The sequence below is a fragment of the Vulpes vulpes genome, chromosome X, assembly GCF_048418805.1.
Source record: "Vulpes vulpes isolate BD-2025 chromosome X, VulVul3, whole genome shotgun sequence".
Classification (NCBI taxonomy): domain Eukaryota; kingdom Metazoa; phylum Chordata; class Mammalia; order Carnivora; family Canidae; genus Vulpes; species Vulpes vulpes.
In genome coordinates, this window is record NC_132796.1 from 11,747,516 (window position 1) to 11,772,813 (window position 25,298).

General features: G+C 45.6%; 1 protein-coding gene across 5 annotated transcripts in view; it reads left to right on the forward strand.

Moving 5' to 3' along the window:
* The first annotated feature begins 6,683 nt into the window (after nucleotides 1–6,683).
* BMX (BMX non-receptor tyrosine kinase) overlaps nucleotides 6,684–25,298 on the forward strand; it is a 51,772-nt gene continuing 33,157 nt past the window's right edge. Inside the window, exons 1-7 of one of the 5 annotated variants that reach the window (XM_072743717.1) lie at nucleotides 7,007–7,149; nucleotides 12,173–12,306; nucleotides 13,160–13,306; nucleotides 14,296–14,400; nucleotides 16,801–16,882; nucleotides 21,556–21,675; nucleotides 24,317–24,381. In XM_072743717.1, coding sequence (XP_072599818.1) covers nucleotides 13,169–13,306; nucleotides 14,296–14,400; nucleotides 16,801–16,882; nucleotides 21,556–21,675; nucleotides 24,317–24,381 — 510 coding nt within the window. In that variant the 5' untranslated portion in view covers nucleotides 7,007–7,149; nucleotides 12,173–12,306; nucleotides 13,160–13,168. Of the gene's footprint in view, nucleotides 7,150–10,564; nucleotides 11,995–12,172; nucleotides 12,307–13,159; nucleotides 13,307–14,295; nucleotides 14,401–16,800; nucleotides 16,883–21,555; nucleotides 21,676–24,316; nucleotides 24,382–25,298 lie in introns of those variants that run through there. The other 4 variants (XM_025986723.2, XM_072743716.1, XM_072743718.1 and 1 more) reach the window with 4 other exon arrangements.

Consider the following 25,298-nt stretch of genomic DNA (forward strand, 5'->3'; position numbering starts at 1 on the left):
AAAGAAATATGGGCTCTCCGTCTGGCTCTTTGCAGTCTTTAGTAAATGCTACTGCATTTGCTACCAAAAATGTCAAAATTTAGCCAATTGCCTGGGCCTGAAACTCAAGCTATCCCATCACTCTTCCACCTTACAATCCTGTGGATTCCACTCCTAATATCTCTTAAATATGATTGCCACGTGTCATCGCATTCTGAGAGAGCCACTCCACTCTTCCAGCCTTCAGGCTTGCCTCTGGCCAATCCACTGTCCAATTCCCAGGAAAATGGAATAACTGCCTAAAACCTTCAGGGCCCTCAAGAGAGTCCTGCGATGTCTTTAATCCGGCCTCACTTTCAACATGCTGACACTTGCTCAAGGACACACACACACACACACACACACACAGAAGCACTGCACTCCCTCTTTCCACCTAGCTGACTTCTTTTAGGCTCCCAAATGTGCATTGCCCCACTTGTTGGCTTGCTGTGCCTCTGTCTGCAACTCTCTCTCTCCTTGATCTGGCTTATCCGCATTCATCTCTCAGCTGGCTTTCCATGTCACTCCCGCTGGGAAACCTTCCTTCCTCTCAAGTCTGGGTGAGATGTTTGACATGGCAATTATTATGAGACAGGAAAACAGAAGGGGCCCTGTGGAGGGGGGGGAAGCCTGCCTTTTTGCTCCTTTTCCTGCTTCTGGTCTGGCTAGGACCCGCACCCAGGCCTTACACGTGCCTTAATGTACATCCTCCTTGTAAAGGTCAAGGAGTTAACGATTTCTCTGGAGTCTTCCAGCATAAACGATAACATCTGAGGGGTGACCCGGCAGGTTGTCAGGAACGGTTTCCAAGACCACTGACTCCAGAACCTTGATGAGGACACCAGAGCCCTAGTCCTTGTTTGACCAGTTCCTGGAAGCCTGAGAGGACTTGTACCCCAGACCATCATCTTCAATAAAACCCCAGACCCCTGAGCAAAGACGACACTCACTCTCCTTCCTTCCGAGTCTCTGAGCCACTGGGTCTGTACGTGCACTCTCTCTACGTCTCCAATAAACTCTGTTCTCACTTCCTCTGGGCTCAGTGTTTGATTTCTAACCTGCACGCGGCCTGGGACCACCCCCACCCCCGCCGGGGCCCTGGACCCAGGCCAGCCTGCAGCAATCACAACCACACGTTGTCGATCAGACCCATTGTTTGCCATCTTTTGGAAGATTCTGTTTTCCTCGGACCATGATACTTCCAACAGTATGTCCCGTTAGACATGTCTTCTGCGATGCGACTTTGATACTCCCTCCATCCCAAGTGGCGTTTCCTTCTCTTCCTCCTGAGTCTAGGCAGGGCTTGTGGTTGCTCTGACCAATACCATACAGTGCAAGTGACACTGTGCCAGTTCTGGACGTGGCTCTGAGATGGCCCGATGGCTTCTGCTTGCTGCCTCCTGGGAGCAGCTGCCATGTGAAAGGAGCAATGGCTCTGAAACCACCTTTCTGGGAGACGCTCATGCCAGGCGAATAAGACATGAACACCCAACTGCATCCTTCCCAACTTCCAGGCCCGCAGAACTATGAGCAAAGAAAAAGCGGTTGCTTTAGGCCACTCCGCTTCTGGGTCATTTGTCTCGTGATACTAGACAAATGGAAAATATACTTTCATGCAAGAGGAGAGGAGGTGGGTTTTTAGAGCTCTCTGGACTAAGAAAAAAAAACAATCTTATGAAGATTTACTCTTTTAGAACGTGGCTGTGTCCATTTAGATGTTGTTACCAAGGTGACCAGCCACCCGGCAAGCTAAAGGATTATTAAACTTGAGAGAGCAAAAGTGGCATGCCCCAGGCCATCGCAGTGACCCTGGGGGTTCAGGTGTCCTGAAAGGCTCCTCTGTTACCAGTAGCATTTACAAGGAGAGCTTTGCACTAAAAGGAAGCAGGAGAGAAGGGCCTCACTGTCCGCTGTTACCCACTTCCATAGTAGAGTTGCAACACTCTTGGGGACGCTTTCAGTTTATCACCTTTTCAGAGTTTCCTCTGGGACTCAGAACACCCTCCACCTCCGAAACCGAAACAGGAGCCCGAGCTTCTCTTTCCTCTTGTCTTTGAGAGGCCGGTCATGGGTGCAAACTAAGTCCGAGGCTTGCGTTGGCAGGGCAAGGCACGGAACTCTCCTTGCAGACCCCGTGGAGGAAAAGAACAGGGCTGAGAAGCTAGGAGACCTAAACTGAGGACAAACCAAGGTCAGAGAGGGACAAATGTTTTCAAATGGAATACGGGGCATGGAACGTTCCGCGAAGGGCCCACTTTGGAGATGAGAAGTGTGACCCTGTATGTGGAGCTTGGCACACTTTTCACACTAGTTATTGGCCATCCAGATGGAGGTGTCCAACAGGCAGCTGGACGTATGAGTGTGTACTTAGATCACCAATGGCCCTCAGGCTCCTGGGAAGCATAAAAAAAAACTCTGCCGACATGACAGCAAAGAAAGCCTTCCCTAAATGATTCTAAGTAAAACCATTATAATCTTTAAAGGCACCCACATTGTCAACATACTTTATTTGACCTTTTTCCTCAATTTATTTTTCTCTTCTGTTTGACTTATTGATTTTTCTTCTCCAAGGTACATTTTACGTAAATACACAGATATCTTCTATATTTCATCATTTCCATGTTCTCCTCCTTGTAGCACGCAGCTCAAAAATTCTTTCTCACAGATTGGTCAGGTTTTGGTAATTTGCCTCCCAGAGCACTGTAGCGGCCATTCATTAAATGACAAATGCCTTCGGAATATTCCAAGTTAGGGATTCAGACTCACCAAACCCAGGAAATCCATCGGCTCCAAATCAGACACTGAGTGTTTTGTAAGCATTAGTTTACAACGGTCATTAACATGCTGGTGGTTGAGGACATCCACATACATCCAGCAGAGATGAGGATAAGTGACTCCCACTTCCACCCTCGTGAGAGCAATCTGCATAGACCAGGTCTGTTCTAGCACCCAGGCTTCTGACCCAGAAGCTACATGTGATCAACCATTGATTGCATGAAACTCAGGACTGTGTTCCTATCTTTCCCATGGGTTTTCGGCAGCATTCCAGAAAAAAAAACAGCTTATGACCCTCTCTTTTGAGCCACAGAAATTTCCTAGAATTCATCACAAGCAAAATGGTCTTGGCCCTGAAAGGCTGATTCATCTCTGAACCAAGGAAGTGGAGAAAGGTGAGTGATGCCCCTGATACTTACCTCAGTTACCCTGCTAACCTCACTCAGTTTCTGGCTTTTATGTGGTCGTGTCTTCTGGGTAAATGGAGACTGCTTTCAAGACCACAGAATTGGAGTTAAAATAAAAGGCTAATTTGACTTAACCCCTCTAGGTAATTAACGTTAGGATGCTGAAGTGTTCCTGGATGAGGTGTACTGGTGTCTGCAATTTCCTTTGAATGCACCAGAGATAACAACAATGATCAGAGTAGTAGTAGCAGTAGAAGTAGTAAGACCAATAAAGGAGGATTGATGGATGGATAGAGAGATGGATAAACATATACAACAAAGCAAGTAGAGCAAAATCTAATTGCCCAATCTAGATGGCAGGTGTATGGGTGCTCGCCGTACAATTCTTTTACCTTTCCTGTATTTTGAAATACCTCATGATAAATTTTTGGGAAAGATAATTTGAATCAAAGTGGGAATCTTGGCTGGAAAGGTTCCATAAAGCCACCTCCTTTGCCTATTTTCTTCACTTCCAACTCTGGCACCATGTACACAGTATGATTCAGTGAGCGTCTGTGGAGTTGGGCTGTCGAACTTAATTCCAATCTACTAGGTCATTTCCACAGCTGGCAAGACTCTCCTAGAGCATGAGTTGGCAATTTTTTTCTGTGAAGGCCAGATAGTAAATATTTGAGACTTTGCAGGCATACGGTCTCTGTTGCAACTACTCCGCTAGGCCGCTGCACACAATATATAAGGAATGGACGTAGCTGTGCTCCGATACATTTTATTTACAAAAGCAGGTGGTGGTCATAGTTTGCCAACTCCATCTTGGGCCCCAAATCCCTCCACTAAAAAAAAAAAAAAAGAGGGTAAAATTGGTAGCGTGCCAACAGGCTCTGTAAAGATTTCATATGTATCAGGATAGGTCCTAACAAAAAGGAACAGCAAAACTTCTCATGTCTACCTCTATCCCCCACTTACCCGTCTCCTCTCATTAGAACCAAGTCTAATTGTTGCACCACTGAGCCTGAGGTTTAATAGGCAAGCGTTTCTAGGAGAGGTGGTACATTAATGTTCCATCCCAATAAGTGTTGACTGTTCACATCAGATCCCAACCTCCAAGGAGATCCTCTTAGCACCAGGGGAATACATGCGAGAGGTGATGGAGTGGCATCCCCAGTGAAGAGATTCCCATGGAAAAAGCTCCGGGTGCAGAGAGATGCCCCCAGGACTTACTCTTTAAAAAGCGGAGACAGACATTAAAAGTAATAAAAAAGGGGATCCCTGGTTGGGTCAGCAGTTTAGCGCCTACCTTCAGCCCAGGACGTGATCCTGGAGACCCAGGATCGAGTCCCACGTTGGGCTCCCTGCATGGAGCCTGCTTCTCCAACTCTGCCTGTGTCTCTGCCTCTCTCTCTCTCTGTGTATCTCTCGTGAATAAATAAGTAAAAATCTTTTTAAAAAAGTGATAAGTAAATAAATCATGTAGCAGGTTTTAAGGTGTTAAGTGCTGTGGAAAAAGACAAAGTAGCGCAGAGTAAGGGAGACTGGCAGTGCTGGGTGGAGAGAGGTTCTAGTAGTAAGCAAGGTGGTCCGGGTAGGGCTCATTAGGAGGATGCCATTTGAAGCAAAGCCCAGAGATGAGCAAAGGAACCAGGCAGATAGATGTCTGTGACAGTTTGCCGGGCAGAGGAAACTACCAGTGCAAAGGCCCTGGGGCAGACAGTGCTCAGAATAGTGTAGGAGTAGCGAGGAGGCCAGCTTTAGGAGAATCATGATGAGATGATGTTAGAGACCGCACTCGGGGACCAGAAGAGGGGGGACCAATGGAGAGTTCAGACTGGGCGAGTGGCAGGATTCGAGTTGCTTGTGAAAGAATCGCTCTGGCTAGCCAGTGGAGAACAGACCTCCAGGAGCAAGAGCCAAAGCAGGGATAGCAGCCAGGAGGCAGGGGCGACATTGCAGGTGAGGGATGGTGGCGACTTAGACCAGCAAGTAGCAGTAGAGGTGGTGCGCTCTCTCTCTCTCTCTCTCTCTCTCTCTCTCACACACACACACACACACACACACACACACAGTGGATCCTTTCAGGTTCTTTCTTAGCTAAAGATAAGCGCTACTCCTCCCAAGTGGACAAGCTTGTTTACCTCAGGAAGTCAAATTATCTCATGCATCCCTGCAGAAGCTCATCGCCTGTTAACGGCTTGCGTGAACAAGCTTTAGGGAACATTCCTAAGGGTCTCACCGGGTACAGGTGACCATGTAGGCTATAACTGGAACAAATTAAATCATGTGATCGAAGCAGCAGGTTGCCAACAACAGGTTAGAATCACACTGAAGGCACGGAAAATGCCTTCCAGAGCCAAGGGAAGGTTGGGGCGAAGCGGCCGAGGAAGGGAATGAATGGAGTAAGTCAATAAATCTATGACACTTGACTCCGAGGAAGCCACCCCTCCCTGCTGCCCTGGAGTCTCTCAAGGCCCCAGAAGGGATGGGGATCCTAAGAGACTGTGCCCAGGTGTTTCCAGGGCGCTACCACTACCTCCTTCCCCACCCCGAAACTGACAGTCCATTCTAGAATTGATCTCCTGCCAGGGGACCATGTTTAAACGGTGGAGTTAAATACACATCGCAGAGCGTAGCATCAACCTATGTGGCCAAGTAGCGGCGCCACGGTCCTCGGCTTCACCCCGAGTTTCTGGAATGATTGCCTACTGCCTTCCCAGAGCCCGAAGAGCTACTGGGGCTCCAGCCGCGACTCATTTGCTCTCAGGGTGTAAGCTCTCCTCTTCCGAATTCTTCCGAAGGGCTCTTTGCCCCGTCCCGAACCACGCGGGTTTCAAGCAGAAACATCAATAGCGCCTCGGCCAAGCTGTTTTCCACGCGCTCTACTCAGCTAGACCTTCCCTTGGGGTTCTCTGCCTGCAGCGGACAGAAGGCCCTGGAAGGTGTGGGCTGCCCCTGCCCGGCCTACTACAGTCCGCAGCCCCTCGCGGAGCCCTTGGCACATGGTAGGTTCTGGGCAGGACGCGTCTGCTCAACAGACCACCCCTTGGAGAGTCAGTAGCTTCGCTCCCCGCGGCCAACCCAAGATTTCATCACCCCATAGATGTTTCCAAATAGGCTCACGTAGCCGACCACGTGTGAGTTGACACGGCGTGTCCCTGCATAGCAGAGGGATGATCGGGGGGGGGGGGGGTTTGGCCTCGAAGAATTCAGTAGACGGATTACAGATGGCCCGTCAGTGTGGACCGGAGAGGAGGGTGGCACGAGGAGGGCCAAGAGTGGTCATACTGTCCTAACGATGTCGAGGGACTCACGCTCCTTCACCGCAATCTGGGTGCCTGGCACGTTAGCCAGAGCGATCTCTTTTCCACTTGGGGAGTCCCTGAATAATTGTTCCATGTGTTCCTTTTCGGGCACACTACCGTCCTTCTCTGCCACCCCCCCGGCCCCCCTCCGTCCAGCGGTGAGCTGCAGTTTTCATTGCTTATTCTCTGCGCTCTTTGGCGTTACCTCATGGTTTCCTGGCTCGTGGGAGAAGTCAGCGTCAGAAGCGGGCTTTTGCCGAGCTAGTTTCTTGTCCTTCCCAGGGCAGAGCTCTCTAAACAAAGGCAGGGTTATCACACGAACCCGAGGGCTGCCCGGGAAAAGCAGGCGCTGTGGTTATCAAAATTGGAACCTTTATGAAACACGCTTTTGTCTCCGTTTGTGTTGCATTCAATCAGATCAACAAGTGTTGGCTAAGTGCTGAGCGTGGTTTCCTGTGGGATTGTGTAAGGCCCTTGCAGGACAATAAACGTTTTGGGGGCACTGAGTAATGTAGCCATTTCGGACCCAGCCGCCGGGAAAATGTGAGACGGTCCGCTGCCGCTGGAAGGAAGGAGGGCAGCCGCGCCTGTGTGCGTGCAAGAGCAGACTGACCCCTCGGCGGTGGACCCCCGGCGGCCGATCGAGAGCCACAATGGTGCGTTGCAGCGGCAGGTGGCCACACGAGGTCATAGCCGACGGGCTAACAGGTTCAGAGTGATGCATATGACGTTGCTGGGGCTCCTCCGGGGACTTTGGATGAGACCGTGTAATTGGGAGGCCCGCTGCGGTTTTACTGTCACCCCCCCACCCCCACCCCAGCTCAAAATCTCGTGCAGGGGAGCTGTCAGGTGGTGTGTACATGGCCGTGGGCTCCAGCCAGCCCTGGGTGCTTCCTCTGCTGGTTTTCTCCGTACTATTCTGCAGGCATTGCCCCTCCGTGACTTTGCATGTTGGCTTCCTAACTGCTTCCGAAAAGCCAGAGAAGTGTCATTCTGACCCTCTTTTATTTACCTGGGTTTTTATGGTGTTCGTTTCACTACGAGTGCTCGTTCTCAGGTTCCTGAAGTCTTCCAGAGTCTGGGGTTTCGGGGTGGGGGTGGACTTTAGGTGGTGATGGAACGATGGGGCAGGTGAGCCTTTCGGTTAAGGTCACGGCCAGATACCTTTGAAAATTCTTGCAGCCCACGGTAATTTCACTGGGTTTAAGAAGTAGTACAAGGGTATCGTGGTCTAGGGCAGGGCTTTCCAAACTCTCATGAGCACGTGAGGCACCTGGGGACCTCGCCAAAATGCAGATTCCCATGAACCAGGTCTGGGGGGGGGGGGGACTGAGGGTCTGCATGTCTCTCGAGCTCCCGGGCCACGCTGATACTCCAGTCCACGGACCACTCCTGCAGTAGCAGCCACGTATCACTGATTTGCAAGAAACCTAGTGGCACAAAAACACAGGCGGGAAGGGGCTGCTTCAGCCTGATTCTAAGGAAAGCAGTCCCAGGATTGAAAGCTTGTACCAGACGCACAGGGCAGGTGCTTGCTGACAAGAGAGTGCGTGGGGCATCTTCCTGCCTCCCGTGATCGCCCATCCCCGGGACCCGGGTAAGAGGGGTGAAGACTGAAATATTATCCTCGAGGGTCATTTCATCATCTTGAGTTTTTAACTTTTCCTATGGTCCCTTTTTTTTTTTTTTTTGACTTTACCTATGGAGTGATGAGGGGAAGGGGTATAGAATTTGGGAATATCTGTGAGCGTGCTGGGCATCCTACTGCCATCTTATCTTGACTCCTCAGAACCCTTCCAGGTGGTTACTATTTTCCTCCCTTTACAGATGGGGAAGCTGGGCTTTAGCAGGGCTAAGTGACATGCCGGGGTGCACAGAGATGGAACAGGGATTTGAACCCACCATCTTGGTGCTTTTGCCCACACCAGCCTGTATCACCCAAAGCAGTGCTGTGTGTTACTAATTCAGCATAAGGAATTAGGACATGGATCTATCACTTGTTGCTTTTTTCCTAACCACCCCATAAGGTGACTGAATTAGGACATACCCCACAGGATGGTGGGGGGGGTGGCCTACCCCTCCCCCCGCTGGAGTAAATGAATGCATATTTTTGAGGTGCTTTAAATAGTGCCCGGCACAAGGCAAGTCTTCCTTAAATGTCAGCTAGGATCACTATTGCTACCATCACTCATATCCTTCAAGACCTAGTTTTAACACCCTTCCTTCCATAATGTCTTTCTTGATTATCTTAAGAAAAAAGAAACAACTCTCCTTCCCTGGGCCTTTCGGGGCAAAGAGAACATGGACTCTGCTCTAACATTCAAGTTGTTTCTTTCCCCCCTCTTCTTTTTCTTTTTCTTTTTTTTCCCCTCTTCTTTTTCAATCGTGGTTCAGCACCCAGGGCGCACCCAGAACGTTTACATAAGCTTTCTCATTCAAGCCCCAGAAAGTGAGAGAGCTGTATAACCCATCTTATCTTACAGATCCGGAAAATTGAAGCTTAGCGCAGGGAAGGGGCTCGGTCGGGGTGACCCAGCTCCCAAATGACAGTCGTGTAAAGTCCGCCACGCCTTCTGAGTCCACCCTCCACCCCCAGCATCCGCCCCTCCAGCCACCTTGCACGTTAATTAGGTATGAGACCCATCTCTTGGGTCTGCTCCTTGTCACCCGGGCAGTGGAGAGCTGATCCTCGGTTCTGGAACCACTCACTCGAGGTCCGGCCCGCCGCGGGCTCAGAATCGAGTGTGCTGGGCCTGCAGGATTGAACATCTTGCTCTCCTGGTCACGCTTCCTTACGGATGCTCACCGATCCTAGTGATTCCAAGTCGTGTTAATTTAGCAATCACCTTTTACGTATGTGATGGGTTACCTGATGGTTACTGGCATCCTTAGAGAAAATGCTATATTGGTTTCTTTTTTTAAAACCTAAAATTTGTTTAAAGATTATTTATTTATGTATTTGAGAGAAAGGGGGGGGAGCACGCACGAGCAGGGGGCGGGGCAGAGGGGGAGGGAGAAGCAGGTTCCCAGATGAGCAAGGAGCCCAACCACAGAGCCGGGGCTCGATCTCAGGACCCCAGGATCATGACCTGAGCCGAAAGCAGATGTACTCGAGTGAGCCCCCCAGGCACCTCTACTATATCGATTTCTGCCAGTTTGTTTTGTTTTGTTTTGTTTCTTTGTTTTTGCCTCCCCTCACTTTAATCTTCTTCTAGTTTCATGTGCTTATGGAAATGGGCAGCCCGCCTATTTGGTAAGCAAATTGATGTGCCTGTTTCACGTAGACGGTAATGTGAGAGCCCAGCCAAATTCTGTCAACTTCTCTATGGAAATAGATTTCTGGCTAATACCACCAGCTTTAGGATCTCATTTCATTTCAAAAGTTTTGTGTGTGGTTTTTTTGTTTTGTTTTGTTTTGTTTTGTTTTTATCTTCCCACTGAGTATTCCTTAGGCACGGGTGGGCAGAGCCGAATTTGCTAGCTGTTGGACAGGCATTTGAGTCAACAGTGGAGCCTGCTGACTTATTGTCCTAATACAGGGAGGGAATATTATGTTTCTAAAAATTAGGCATCACCGATTACCTCTTCCTGTACCAGGGGAGACCTTAGGAATGCCTTCAGTTTAGAATCTAGGCTGATGTAGCAGAAGAGAGAAGTACAAGGAAGGGAGAGAAGCAAACAGAGGTAGAAAGGCTGGGGCCAGGTACTGTCTTAGAAGAAATTGATCTGGATGAGACAAAACGTGGGTCATCAAAACGGGGTTCTTCAAGTTTGTTGGGAAGCTCCGGGGTCCAGCTGAGGGAGTAGAAGTTTGAAGGTCTCCAAAGACATGTGTGTGTTACATGAGAACAGGGGCACCTGGGTAGCTCAGTGGGTTCAGCATCTGCCTTTGGCTCAGGTCACGACCCCAGAGGCCTGGGATCAAGCCCCACATAGGGCTCCCTGCTCAGCAGGGGATCTGCTTCTCCCTCTGCCTCTGTCTGCTGCTCCCCCTGCTCGAGCTCTCTTTCAAATAAATATTTTTTAAAAAGGCGGAACTTTGGAATGAACAACTTTATTGAAATTTGACAGATTATATCGCATCGGATGCAACAACATGCATAAAGCCCTGGAGACTTACAAGAAAATGTGCTCAAGGACTTGCTACTTTTCCTGTCTGGCCAATGTTCTTCCCTTTAATATACAGAAGCAGCTTTGTGAATTTCATTTGTCAACAGTTTCTGTGACTCACCAGATTAATTTTTAGATAAAATCCCCCCAAATCTTTAATGCAATGAATATAAATGTTCTATAAACAGAAGTGTGTGTATGATCATGCAGTACTGGGACAGTTTGCTTACTACCTGGGACGTTAGGATTTGCATTTTTTAAAACGGTGCTCTTAATGTGATGAGTTCATTCAGTACCTGACAAAGTTTTGAAGAGTAAACTTTCTTTTTCTTTTTTTCTTTTTGAAAAGAAAACTTTCTATTCAACTAACCAGATCTATTTAACTAACATTCCGCTTTGAGGAGTCCTGTTCTAGCGGTGGATATAAAAGACGTTTGATAAAAGTTTTCACAGTTTTCTTTATACCCTTTGTTAGTAAAATTTTTAAACGCAGGGATGTAAAAGACAAAAGTATCTTAAAACTTACCACAAGTGCCCAATGTGGTATGGCTCCCCAAAAGGGGAATGTACCTCAAAAAAACTAGATCCTCCACAGTTTCAGTAAGTCTTCAAGGAAATTCTCTTCCGGCCATAGACTTTGGATGTAGAAAATCATCTTCTCTGAACAGGCGCATTTGTAGAGTTTCTAACGAAGACGTGTTACCTGACTTCCCAGATCCTGCTGGGTTTACCTAAGCCCCCCAGCCTCTGCCCATCTTTGAGTCTGGAGGCCAAGAAACCAGTGACCACGACAAATAGCACCCACTGTGCTCAAAAGAAATCCATTCTACTTTCCCAAAGGATTTATCCTTTTTTTTCCTAGATAAAACAATATTCAAAACAAAAAGTAACTAATGGATAAGATTTGTAATGGGTAAGATCTCCATTACTTCTGCCTCTAAATCAAATGATGCCCTTGGAGAACATTTGAGTCACTTCATCTGTATAAATAATGAACATAAGCTGATTTTCTTGATTCCTGTTTCTAGAGTGTTATGGTCTACATCGGGAGGGAAGCTGGCTGGACTTGACCATGGTTTATCCAATGTGTCTCCCTTCCCTCCCACTTCCCTGCCATAGTAGGCCTGTCATGCTCAGGGCCAGTGAGAAGTGACTTTTAGTGATTGGACAGGTTCACGTGCCCCCCCCCCCACCCACACAGAGCAACGCCTATGTGGATGCTTCCGGATGGAGAGTGATAAATAGGATGCAAATATCTTCTTTGTAATGCGTGATCCTGGCATAGCCAGAGGGAATATGAGTACCTCAGAGCAGCAACTTTTGGCTTAGAGCTTGAGAGTTGAAGTTAAGGACCCATAAGCAAACTCCAGCTGATCCTGATTGAATGCAAGGTGAGTAAAGCTAATGACATTCAGATTATCAGTAAACAAAGAGAGGTAGAAATTATTGAACATCTGACTGCTAGTACTCACGTGATTTCACAAAGTGAAGAAGAACATAGGAAAGTTTCTCTCTTGTGACCTACCAATTAACATTACTTTTTTTTTTAACATTACTTTTCCTTTCCAGACTTAATATCGAACTGAGGGTTGAAGCGACAGTCTTAGTAGAACCAGAAAATTGATGGACTTATTTTCTAGAGATACCTTAAGCTTTAATGTTTTCCATGGCTCTGGAAGGAAAAGCAAGAGTGTTCTTGTTTTGTAAGGCGCCAATTTTTTTCAATTCTTTAAAACGGATGTCGATAGCATTTTTAAATGTTCTGTGCTCAGAAATATTGAAAAGTATACCCGTGTCCTTTATGTTAAAGATCTGATCACGATCAGGAGCTGTGGGTATCACTTACAATGATAGCAGAGTCTCACAGTGGTCTGGAGGATTTGGTCAAACAGCCAGACACATTAGTGGAGAGAAATTTGTTGATCAGTTCCTTCAGATATAGTGAGCTGTCTGGAGTTCAAATATTTCAAAGTTTGATCATATATAATCTGATTCAACAAATGCCTATAGAATGTTTAAGGAATAAGGAGAATTTCGATAAGGTGGTCTGGAGGGTAGTGCAAAGATGGTGAATTTATGATCCAAAGTGGGAGGCGAGTAAAAATACATAAGATGTTCTAAACAAATCAACACTATTTATAAAAGTCAGAGCTGGGCCACCTGGGTGGCTCAGTGGTTGAGCGTCTGCCTTTGGCTCAGGATGTGATCCCAGGGTCCTGGGATTGAGTCCCACATAGGGCTCCCTGGGGGGGAGCCTGCTTCTCCCTCTGCCTGTGCCTCTGCCTCTGTCTCTCTCTCTCTGTGTCTCTCATGAATAAATAAATAAAATCTTTTTAAAAAGTCAGAGCCAAGGCTGTAAGGAATGAAATACAGATGTACGTGTTGTTAAGAGTCTGCTTAGTTAAAATTTCCTCTCTAACTCTAAATCTGATTTTTAAGAATTATATTATTTAGATTATCCCTGAATGAGAAATAGTTGACTAAAAATTCTGAAGTCTAAAAGAGAATGTAGCTAGGTGCCGCAAACACTCATTCTCATTATTTTATTTGATTTAGGACGACAATATGGACACAAAATCCATTCTAGAAGAACTTCTTCTCAAAAGGTCACAGCAAAAAAAGAAAATGTCGCCAAGTAATTACAAAGAGAGGCTTTTTGTTTTAACCAAAACAAATCTCTCCTACTATGAATATGACAAAATGGTGAGACCCTACTTGTTCCATTGTTTTTGTACTATTTATTTTTCTTGAGTCTCCACAAAGTGGTGAATTACAGTGAAACAATGTCAGGTTTCTTAGCTCACACAGTAAAGATCAACCTGCCTTCACTTATTACATTGTCTTTTCTTAACGAAGGTATGATTAATTCAAGATAAAGGGTTTTACAATATTGGCTAACTTTACTAAGGCAATTTGTAACTTTACAACACTGGTTCTCGACTGAGGGTGATCTGGCCCCCGAGAGGGCATTTTTGGTTATCATAATTTGGAGGGGGGTTGTGTAGTGTGCAACTGGCATCTAGTGGGTAGAGGCCCGGGATGCTGCTAAACCTCCTATAATGTACAGAACGGCCCCCATCACAAAGAGTTATCTGCCCCCAAATAGTGCTGAAAATAAGAAACACTGCCCTTAACACCATGCTGGAAATCAAATTATTTCTATACAACTGAGAATTCTAGCAGAGTAGAAATCCTAAAATACTGTCCTAAAATTGAAACAAAATTAAAATGCTTTCTGGGGGGCTCAGTTGGTTAAGCCTCTGACTTGGGTCCAGATCTCAGGGTTGTGAGATCAAGCATGGCATCCAGCTCTGTGTTGGGCATGGAGCCTGCTTAGGATTCTCTCTCTCCCTCTCTCTGTCCTTCCTGACCCCTAAAAAAAATTTAAAAGATGCTTTCTGGAGTTAAATCCTGATTTTCCACAGACTAAGCACATGGCAGGTGATGGAAATATGTTTCAAGATTATTAAAATAAAATTAATTGCTGCTTCTCGACTTGCTTTTGGAGGAGCATATTAGTTTGTGCCCACACTCGAAAATATATTCTGTTGCCACAGGATTTTGACTCTGATGGAATAATTGGAAGAATTCTCACATACCCATCCCATCTCTCCATCTCCCTTACTTTACGCTTTTCTTTGTGTACCATTGTGCATCGCATTACGCATCTTATATTTTGGTTTTTAATTCAGAAAAGAGGCAGCAAAAAAGGATCAATTGAGATTAAGAAAATCAGATGTGTGGAGAAAGTAAATCTCGAGGAGCAGACCCCTGTGGAGAGACAGTACCCATTTCAGGTAAGGGGAGGGACAACATTCTATTGGATGGATGGCTTTTGTTTTAATATTTTCTATTACAAACTCAACATATTGGCAATAACTAAAGATGTTGCAAAATGATGAAGACAATGATAAGGCTTGGAACATTCCCAGATGGGAGATGGGCATTTTCCTGAAATTCTATCTACCAATCTGCTTTCTCTAGGGGGAGAGAAAGAAAGAGGAGCAAGTAAGCCACAGTGGCCTGACTTGCCTTGGGGCCTGACAATCTCTGTCATCAAACATTGTGGAGCATTTCCAGGGGGCTACAAGATAGAGGCACACCATATGAGGAATCAAATGCGTCCTCGTCCCCAAGGCATTTGCAGATCATTATAATGCAGTGAGGGTGAGTGTTAAGATGAAGGTCTGCAGAGGAGCCATGGTGCCCCCGGAAGCGGAAGTTCACTCCTCACTCGAAGAGGTCAGGACGATTATCTATGGGAGGTGACACTCGGGTTAGGAAGGACAAGTGTGGCCCAGCATAAACAGGAAGGGCAGTGAAACAGCAGAAGTCAGGGCGCTATAGGTGAAGTAGTGTGGCATGTTGGGAGAGCTCCAAGTCTCCTTAGGAATAAAGGGGCCCTGTGAGCAAGCAGACACAAGCCTGGAAAGGTAGGTGGGGCCACGTCACGAAAGGCTTTGCACAGCATACCGAGGAGTTTGCATTTTACCCTGAAGTATTTTAAGCAGGGGCATGGTGCAGAGAGTGTGTCTACAGTATCCTTTGGAAATGGCTTGATCTTGGGCACCTGGGCGGCTCAGAGGTTGAGCATCTGCCTTTGGCTCAGGGCATGGTCCCGGGTCCCTGGGATTGAGTCCCCCATTGGGCTCCCTGCATGGAGCCTGCTTCTCCCTCTGTCTGTGTCGCTGCCTCTGTGTGTGTGTGTGTGTGTGTGTGTGTGTCCCTCATGAATAAGTAAATAATCTTTTTTAAAAAAGGAAATGGCTTGATCTAAGTCATGCCCTAGTTTTATCATATCATTGATACTTATTTTTCTGATCTAAAGGCAGACGGACTGTCCCTCCGAGGGTCAGACAACCCAGTGTTAGTGGCTCGAGGGAACTGTGGTCAAAAATGAAATAAAGTCATCTGGTTGATGAATAATCCATACAATGTTTAAAAGTGAACATTGCCCAATTGGAAGAAACCAGGGAGGGTTTCTTGAAAGTTGCTTCAAATTTGTATCATGGGAGCATGGAACACTCAGAAGAGCACAGGCTTTGGAAGCACACAGAGTCCTTAACCCCACAGCTTGGACTTGTGTTACCATAAGCAACACACTCAACCCTCTGAGTTTGTGTCTTCATTTGCAAAGGGGGCATAATCATACATATTTCACAGGGTTGAAATAGGACTAAGATCTTAAAGTATCTAGGAAAGAGCCCAAAAACTAGTAGATATTTAATAAAGGGTCTGTATAGTTTACCCACAAAAACTGAGTAAGCTAAAGAAGGATCTGGGGAAGACGTTATAATGTTCTGACATTTAAACAAGCATCTTAAAGAAGAGAGAATGATTTCTGCTGGGGACTTCTTGGGGAGGGACATGACCCCAGGGAATGAAGTAACAGGGAGACATATTTTTACTCAGTATAAGCACCAACTATATAATGATCAGAATATACGGAAATTGCCAAGGATGGCATAATAATAATAAAGGGCATTTCATCCCGGAAGATATTTTTTTTATTTTTTTTATTGGAGTTCAATTTGTCAACATACAGCATAACACCCAGTGCTCATCCCATCCAGTGCTCCCCTCAGTGCCTGTCACCCAGTCACCCCCACCCCTGCCCACCTCCCTTTCCACCACCCCTTCATCGTTTCCCAGAGTTAGGAGTCTCTCATGTTCTGTCTCCCTTTCTGATATTGCCCACTCATTTTTTCTCCTTTCCCCTTTATTCCCTTTCACTATTTTTTATATTCCCCAAATGAATGAGACCATATAATGTTTGTCCTTCTCCGATTGACTTATCATCCCTGAAGATATTTTTAAGGATAGACTAGCAGGTAAACATTTTGCAATGGGCTAAAAGTAGAGTCATGTGCTGGGTTGGTGGATGGACCAGAACACTCCTAAGACACCTGTAATATCTAACATTTTAGACTTTATAATTCTCCATGGTCCAGGACACCCACGCTGGGACCTCAATGTTCACTGTTGGCAGATTTTCCCAAGTGTAGGAGTGTCTGCGATGAAACAAATTGAGAGGTGAAGGATAAAAATAACTAGATCTTTTTCATCTAATTCCAGAGCTAATGCATATTTTATAAGCTAACTCAACTTTTCTTCAGGGTACCAGAAAATTCGCAGTTACACTGGAATGAACTATGGATGCAATTATATCTAAATGCACCCAACCTTTTCCTTTCCAGATTGTCTATAAAGATGGGCTTCTCTATGTCTATGCATCAAACGAAGAGAGCCGAAGCCAGTGGTTGAAAGCATTACAGAAAGGTAATTTTTTAAAGTACTAAAAGGGAGTCCTCAATTGAGTTCTGTTGAGGCTTGGTGGAGGAAGGATGTGGCAATAAAAGGACCCACTGCCAAGAGAGAATCTGCTGGTTTTCCTACCAACCTCAGAGAATGTGCCACGCTCATGCTCATTTTGCATTCTCATTGTCACGTGGAGCGAGCCTGTGGGTCGGATCCCCTTTCTTGCCCTGCACAGAGCAAGCTATTGTGCCTTCCAGCAGCGTGGAGGAAGCCAGACCACCTGCTCTCCATCCACTGTGCTTGTCTTTACCAGGGCAAAGTCTGTGTTCTCCTGGGGCTGGGTCAAGGCCTGTGGCTACCGTACTTTGGCTGTTTACAGAAAGTTCTAGCTAAGTACTAAGTACTTATCATCTGCCAACTACTGTGTCAAGTACTTAGTAAAACATTTCCTCAAGTAATCTTCTTGACAACTCAATAGAAAGGGGAAATATTATTCTCCCTTTTTCAGATAAGTGAAATTAAAGAGACACGGCCAGTGTCACGTACCTAATAACGGAGACCTCATAATTCTACTACCCCAGCCGGGCTTTTTAACCAGGGCAGTATAAATGCTAGGCAAAACCGGGGATTTAATGGAGCTTTTCCTCAGGGATTCCTCGGATGCTCCGGTGACAAGCTGTGATAGGAGAGAGAACGTTGCTAGTAATTTGGCAACATGATGTTTCTCCCTGTGATATTCTTATTTGAAAGGAAGATAACTGTGTGAGGATAGTACAGAACTCGAATGGATGACTCTTCTGGTGGAATTTCAGATATTAAGCCCCCAGACAGGGTGAGGTTTTATTTTATTTCATGCTAAGTTTGAGATTAGGGTTCTTTCTCAGTATACTTCAAATTATACCCCTTTAGACAACCACATACTCCACTTTGATGCAAATACATCCTTTTTGTCACACATAGGGCTTCATTTTTCCTTTGCATGAAAGGGTTTAGCAACCTCTTCTGTAGGATAGTCAAGTGGTCCGGTGAGGGGAGAAGCCTCCCTCTTCCTGCTCCCAGCTTGCAGGAGTGAGAAGGGCATCCCTTGTAGAGACAGACAAGTCTGCCTCCAAGTCCTGCTTTGCTGTGTCACCTAATAAAACCACCTCCCACCTCTGGATCTCAGTTTCCAGACCTATAAAATGAGAGGTCCCATTGCTTTCTCCCTAGAGTGATCATGAGCCACAAATGAATGACTCACATACATATTAAGGTATCCTACACACAAATGTGAGTCAGTGCAGTTACAGTGGGGCCTGTAGGATGAGCTCTCAGGTGCTGCTTCCCATTCAGGCTCCTCTGGGGGGATTTCCTGGGAGTAGTTGCTGTGTAGACACCTCCGGTGTGCAGCTATGAATCATGGCCTAGAGTCCTCTGTGGGTCCTTCTGGAAGGATAGATGGCAGGCAGGTTTGGGTGGGCCCTGGAGAGCTCAGGTAAAGGCACATAGAGCAAAAAAGGAGAGCAGAGGGAGAGAGAGGCACAGGTGAATCTCTTAGCCCCTCGTAAAACTTCAACCCAGTGAAGTCAGGGGGGACCCAGGCTGCCACTAGCTTTCTTCTCTGCCACCTTTCCAGGCTCTTGGGAAGGCTCTGAGCTTTTCTAGAAGCATCCCTTGCAAACTTCAGCACATGTTCTCCCGGCCAGAACTGTGTCTCATGGCCATCTCTACATGCAAGGGAGGCTGCACGACAATATCTGGTTTTTCCAGCCTCTCTGCTGGGAAAGAGCAAGAGAGAAGGTGGGTGAGATTGGCTGCCAGCTTGAAGGAAACAGCTGTCAGGCTGGCCAACCAGCCGGCCGCAGGAAAACAAAGGAGTTTCCTCGCTTAAATCCTCTCCCCTATGAAGCCTTTTTCGTCTGCGATTTAGCTCGGGCATGATAAACTGAGCTGGCGTGGGAAGCACAGCGTTTTCCAGATGGTGGCCTATACCCAGGAGGTGTGGGCTGACGTCGTGAGGACTCGGGCGTGTGGGCCACCAGTTCTGAATCCAGCCGACCAGATGTGGCTAAAGCGTGTCCTTCTTTCCAAAACTGAGAACTGCAGCGGGTGCCCCAGGGAAGCTGGCACCTGTGCGTCAGATTATAGGACAGAAAGCTGGGGCCCGAGTCTCGGATATGCTTCTTACCAGAGGCTCGTGAGCGTGAGCAGGTTACAGCACCTCTCTGCAGCTCACCTAGCTCTCTAAGTGCCGTGAAGACAATCCCAGGTCCCCGCAGGGCTGTCGAGTAGGTGAAACCGGAGGATATGTGTGAGGGGACTACGTCAGCTCCTACACACACATTAATATATGCGAGTTCCTCTTATTGACATTATTAAATGGTGCGGGTGTCGCAATGTGGACTTTTGGACTTGGCTGGAAAAGAATTGGTTACCCAGGAAACGAAATTCATGTAGTAGGAAATAACAGGAATCCTGGCACGTGGGGAGCAGGAGCCTGGGGAGCAGGAAGGCGAGTAATGCACCCAAGGAATCACGACGACCATTTGGGACCAGGGTCAGAAACCCTAGTTTTCTTTTTTTTTTTAAGAATTTATTTATTTATTAAAGACAGACAGAGAGAGAGAGAGACAGAGAGAGAGAGAGAGAGAGGCAGAGACACAGGCAGAGGGAGAAGCAGGCTCCATGCAGGGAGCCGGACGTGGGACTCGAGCCCGGGTCTCCAGGATCACACCCTGGGCTGAAGGCGGCGCTAAACCGCTAAGCCACCAGAGCTGCCCAAAACCCTGGTTTTCTAATCATAACTCCTTTTGCTTTTTTGTGACTTCTGTAATAATTTCCCTTTAGTTCCCATTAATATTTAGCTAAGTACTTTCATGCAGGTGCTTTCAGCTAAGCTGAGCTGAGCTAAACTAAGGGAATGGTAACACTCTAAGCCCACTGTTCATTGAACTCATGCTCTGAGCCAAACGCTGTGCTGGATGCTTTACATACATTATGATTGGATCTGATCCAATGACCCAGCAGAGCAGTAATCTCCAAACACTTCCTTGAATCAGGGTTGGAAAGGAGGGGCAGAAGTCTCCTAGGATTAAAATAAAGAATCCTTAAGATGAGCATAAAATCCAGAAGAATTGAAGTCACACAGAGAATCAGTCCTCCCCACCTAGAGACTCTTCTTGAACTATTCTCTGCTGAGACCTTGTAGGCTTCTCAGCTGCATTTTGAGAGAAGCTAATTTGGTGTAGAAACAATATTCTACTCCAATATTAGAATTTCATTTCTTTGGGGGCGCCTGGGTGGCGCAGTTGGTTGAGTGTTTGACTCTTGGATTCGGCTCAGGTTGTGATTTCGGGGTCATGGGGTCGGGATCCATGTTGGGCTCCACGCTTGGCTCAGGAGTCTGCTTGGGACTCTCTCTCCTTTACCCTCTGCCCCGCCTGTGCCTTCCCCCAAAGTGAATGAATAAATCTTTTAAAAAATGATAGCATATTTGAAAAAAATTTCATTCTTTAAACATTGCCCTATTACCATTATTTTTTAATTTTTTTCCATTATTTTTTAATATGTACATATTCCTAGAAAAGTAGCCCCACAAACCATAGTGTAAATAAGTCAAAGTCACGAAAGACAAAGCAGAGATGAGGTTCAGTTCCAGATCAAGGGAAACTAGAAAACTAAAGGCCACATGTGATTCTGGATTGGATCCCCAATCAGAAATAGTGAATGATTATCAAGGGTAATACTGGAACAGTTGGAAAAATTTTGAATATAAAATATTCAGCGACAGTGTTGTTTCAATGTCAAATTTCCTGAATTGGATAATTGTATTATGGTTATGTAAGGGACTGTCCCTGCTAACAGAAGTCACATGCTGATGTGTTTATGGGTGACAGTGTTTAGGTCATGATATCTGCAACTTGTTCTGAAATGGTTAACAAAACATAATAATAATTTTTAAAAAAATTTTTAATAATAAATTTATTTTTTATTGGTGTTCAATTTGCCAACATACAGAATAACACCCAGTGCTCATCCCATCAAGTGCCCACCTCAGTGCCCGACACCCAGTCACCCCCACCCCCACCCTCCTCCCCTTCCACCACCCCTAGTTCGTTTCCCAGAGTTTTTAATAATAATAATATGTATATATAGAGAGAAAGAAATAAAGCCAATATGGCAAATAGTTAAAAGTTGGTGAGTCTGGGTGAAGGGTATATGGACATTCATTGTACTATTCTTCAAACTCATCTGTGTGTTTGAAATGTTTCAAAATGAAGAGTGGAGGGAAGTACATGTTCATTCATATTCATCTGAAACTTCTCTTCTTGCTAAGATCTAGTCCTATCCTTCAGCCTCCTTCTATGACAAGAGAACAACATGTGCCCTGACCCGCTTACTTCCTTTAAAGATGTATTTCTAGAACCCTAGATCACCAAGTTAATCTGTATATACGTTTTCTAGTTTCTTTTGTAACATTGATAGAAGTTATTTTGTTGTTCTCACTATATACCTGGGTAGACTTTTTTTTTTTTTTTTTTGGCTTATTTACTTCTGAGTGAAAGACTTATATCCTTTGGGAAACATTTGCTCTTAGCCTGGTGGCTGGCAAAATAAGGTTTTCATTGTTCTGTGATAACAGCACTTACTGAATGTGTTTCTTCTCTTGGGCCAACATTTGCTCATGCTGTGTTTTCTTCCTGCCTGGTCCCCAGAGATAAGGGGTAACCCCCACCTGCTGATCAAGTACCACAGTGGGTTCTTCGTGGATGGAAAGTTCCTGTGCTGCCAGCAGAGTTGCAAAGCGGCTCCAGGATGTACTCTCTGGGAAGCATGTAAGGTGACCCCTCCCCCTTTGTTGGGCAGGACCCTGGGTGGATGGTGCCCCATTAAGCAAACCTGCCAAACAGAACAGCTCACCGGCTGGGGAAAGGAAGATGTGCCAGATTGGTTGACATCATGAAAATCCAGCCTCAAAAATGCTCCCAGGCAAATGAAGTCTAATTCTAATAACAATATTAACATTTGCCATTCTTCTGTTTTATGAGAAATGGTTTTTTTTTTAATTGGAATCATGAATCAAGCAAGGGGCTGTTTATTTCCTCCCATACTTTTTCCTGGCTTAAGATAGACTCCAAATGGGTAGAATGGGTGAACATGTCACCATGGTTCATAACGTAAAATAAGAAACGAAAAAAATCAACATTCTTTTAAAAAATATGTTAAAGGATAAAATTCAAATAACCCTTTTAATCACCGTATATACCAAAATGATGGACGACCAAGTTTTTAAAAAGACATATTTAAAGGGTTTACCTTTTGTACCTGTTTATTGATTTCTTAGTAACACCACAGAAGGTAGCGAAGGGTCTGCTTTAAGTGCAATCAGATTCTATCCGGAGTTATATTCCTAAGAACACCCACGTGAAACTTCATCTTGGGACAGAGAAGAAGGCCTACCGAGTGGCTCTGCAAGGCTAATGGAAGGAAGGAATTAGGTTGTTTTCTGCTTGTGCCTTATAGAATCCCACCCATCTCTAGGATATTTACACAAGGCGGTCTTTTTTTTTAAGATTTTTAAAAAGATTTTATTTATTTATTAGAGAGAGAGAGAGAGAGAAAGTGCATGAGCAGGGGGAGGAGGAGAGGGAGAGGGACAAGCAGACTCCATACTGAGCGTGGAGCCTGAGACAGGGCTTGATCCCATAACCCCGAGATCATGATCTGAGCCGAAATTGAGTCAAATGCTTAACTGACTGAGCCACTCAGGCACCCCATAAGTCAGTCTTATATATTTTAGAAGTTTGTCATTGTTTAACAACATTAGGTTTTGAATAAATTAAAAAAGGAGAACTGATTCTGATAGCAGTTTCACCAGCCTGAACAAAATATGCTTGGATTACAACTTTAACAAATTGAATAAGATCAGTGGTGTGATACCACTCTAGGAACTGAAAAACACACAGGGACCTGAGCCGTTATTCAGATTCACCCCATTTTAGTATTGACACCTGACAGTCACATTGGTGGTATCACTAGTAATCTGACAACAAAAAATCAATGAACAAATGTCCATTGTGTTTCTTTTCTTTCTTAATTAGGCTACACAATGAACACTTATTAATCTTAAGTATATTATGTTGCCCTTCATACTCACGAATTAGAGTGATTTAATGAACTATACAGAAATTACTGTGTATGGATCCTCCCTCCACTGTAAGGGGCTGAGGAATAATGTTTCCTTACGGCATTAATTCTTTCCCCCGATTACTCTGTCCATGATCTGGCATCATGAGCCAGCAGGCCAGAGTCTAGCTCCGACCCCAACTCCCTGCGAGGAAGCAGGAAAAAAGGCCAGAGAGAGCACTACCTTGGGATCATCTTCCTAGGCTCTGTCTGGATGGCATCTGCCATATGCTCCGGGTGCAACAGGCTCTTCGCCAACCTCTGAGCAAAGCTATAGGTTTTGGAGGTGCTGTGGCCCCTGAGCAGCAATGATACTGTTTAATTAGCCAAGTATAACTTACTCCTCTGCTGAGTTTCAGGGCAGCCCGTGGGTACAGTTACTAGGAAGGAAATAGTTGAGAGTCTGCTTCTTTCTGTCTCTAAGATGCCCTGGGCCATTCCTTTTCCAGGATACATGGCCTACAAGTAAGTTTACCATACACCCCAGTCTCATTCTGTAGCTGCTGACTTGATATAATTTTTAAAATCTTACTTATCCCTGTAAGAAATGTTCCAGTTTGGTTAGTAAACCATACGGTCACTCTACTTATAAGGCACCTAACGGCTTCACACTCATATCCTGGGCACCTATGTATATGTAGAAGTGGAAAGAGAAACCAACAATTATCATAAGAAATGGAAAAAACTATGGGATAGGTTTGCTCATTTATAAATCAGCTACTTATAAGCATCTTGTATGAGTCGATCAAAGAGGAATCAGACATGGATTCTGAACCCTAGCGACATAGGTACTACCCAACGAGGGCAGATATCTATATTTCAAATATAAGGTGTAAATGCGGTAAAATTAATAGTTTAGGGTTTTTTAAAAGATTTTATTTATTTATTCATGAGAGACAGAGAGAGAGAGGCAGAGACACAGGCAGAGGGAGAAGCAGGCTCCACGCTGGGAGCCCGACGTGGGACTCGATCCCGGGTCTCCAAGATCAGGCCCTGGGCTGAAGGCAGCGCTAAACCGCTGAGCCGCCCGGGCTGCCCTAGTTTAGGGATTTAGAGGAACTTGAATTTTTTATCCATTTGGGAGGATATTGATAATCAAAGGCAGAGGACTAGAGTCTGAGTTGGGTGTTACAGAAGACAGCAACAAAATCACTCCAGATGCTGTGTCTAAATCCACTTCATCTGAAGCGTTGATCACATAAGCTAGTTCATTCGTTTGCTTCCTAACATTGGGTGTTTGCTTTGTTTTGTTTAAAGTCCCTTCTGATATTACTTGGTTTTGCTTTTCAGACGCTGATCTGCACATTACAACTCACGAAGAGAAACACAGAGTTCCCATCTTCCCAGACAGAGTGGTAAGTCAATATTAAAATATTCTTTGCATAGTCAGGATATATTAAATAAACCAAGAGTTGCCAGGTTCAAGACTAGAAAATATGGGCTCCATTCAGACTGTTGAGCAGAGAGAGGGAAGATGTGAGCTACCACCGGTGGCAATGGCAGTATCGAATGTAAGTTCAAATACCACATCATTTGATCATTTTATATTGTTGTACTTAATAACCGGGCCTTTTCTAAACTGTAAGCACATAGTCACCGAAAAATGGGTGCACATGGGAGACTTCCAAGACCACCTCGTGTGAGTATCCCGGTGAAGGATGGGACTCCACAGGGCACAAGCAGAAAATAACCTAATCCTTTCCATCCACTATCCCTTCAAGGCCACTTGGTGGACTCTTCCTGAGATTGCTCTCAGATGCTCTCCAGTTGCTCTCAGATGAACCAAAATGTCCTGATTGCTAGTAGTCATGAGAAGAACCTCTAAATTGTCCCATCCAATGTTATAATCATACGACTCCAAACATCCTTCCAAGTTACAACTCCATCCACATAGCTCAGGTGTGCATCGGCTGGCAGCCTGCTTTGCGGGGAGGGCCATGGAGAAGCTGAGATTCCTGACTTTTTTTGTGGTTGGGGCCTAGGAAGAGGGGGGTCTAATGAAAAACAGTCATTTGTGGCTGATCCCATCATGATTCTGGCAGGGGTGGCTCTGGGTGAGACAGTTTTCCAATGCTGATTCTTTAGCTTATGGGAAGTTTTTGTGGGTTTGCCACTAGAGCGCAGATCCAAATGTAGTTTTGTAACAGAGGGGTTGTCTTGACCCTCAGCTCTTGGGTTTCTAGTCCTCACATTTCTGCTGGGTCAATTCACCCATCTTGGACAGAGTTTCTTTTGAGATGGCTCCGAGAACCTTCTCCCAAGGGTGGAGTTG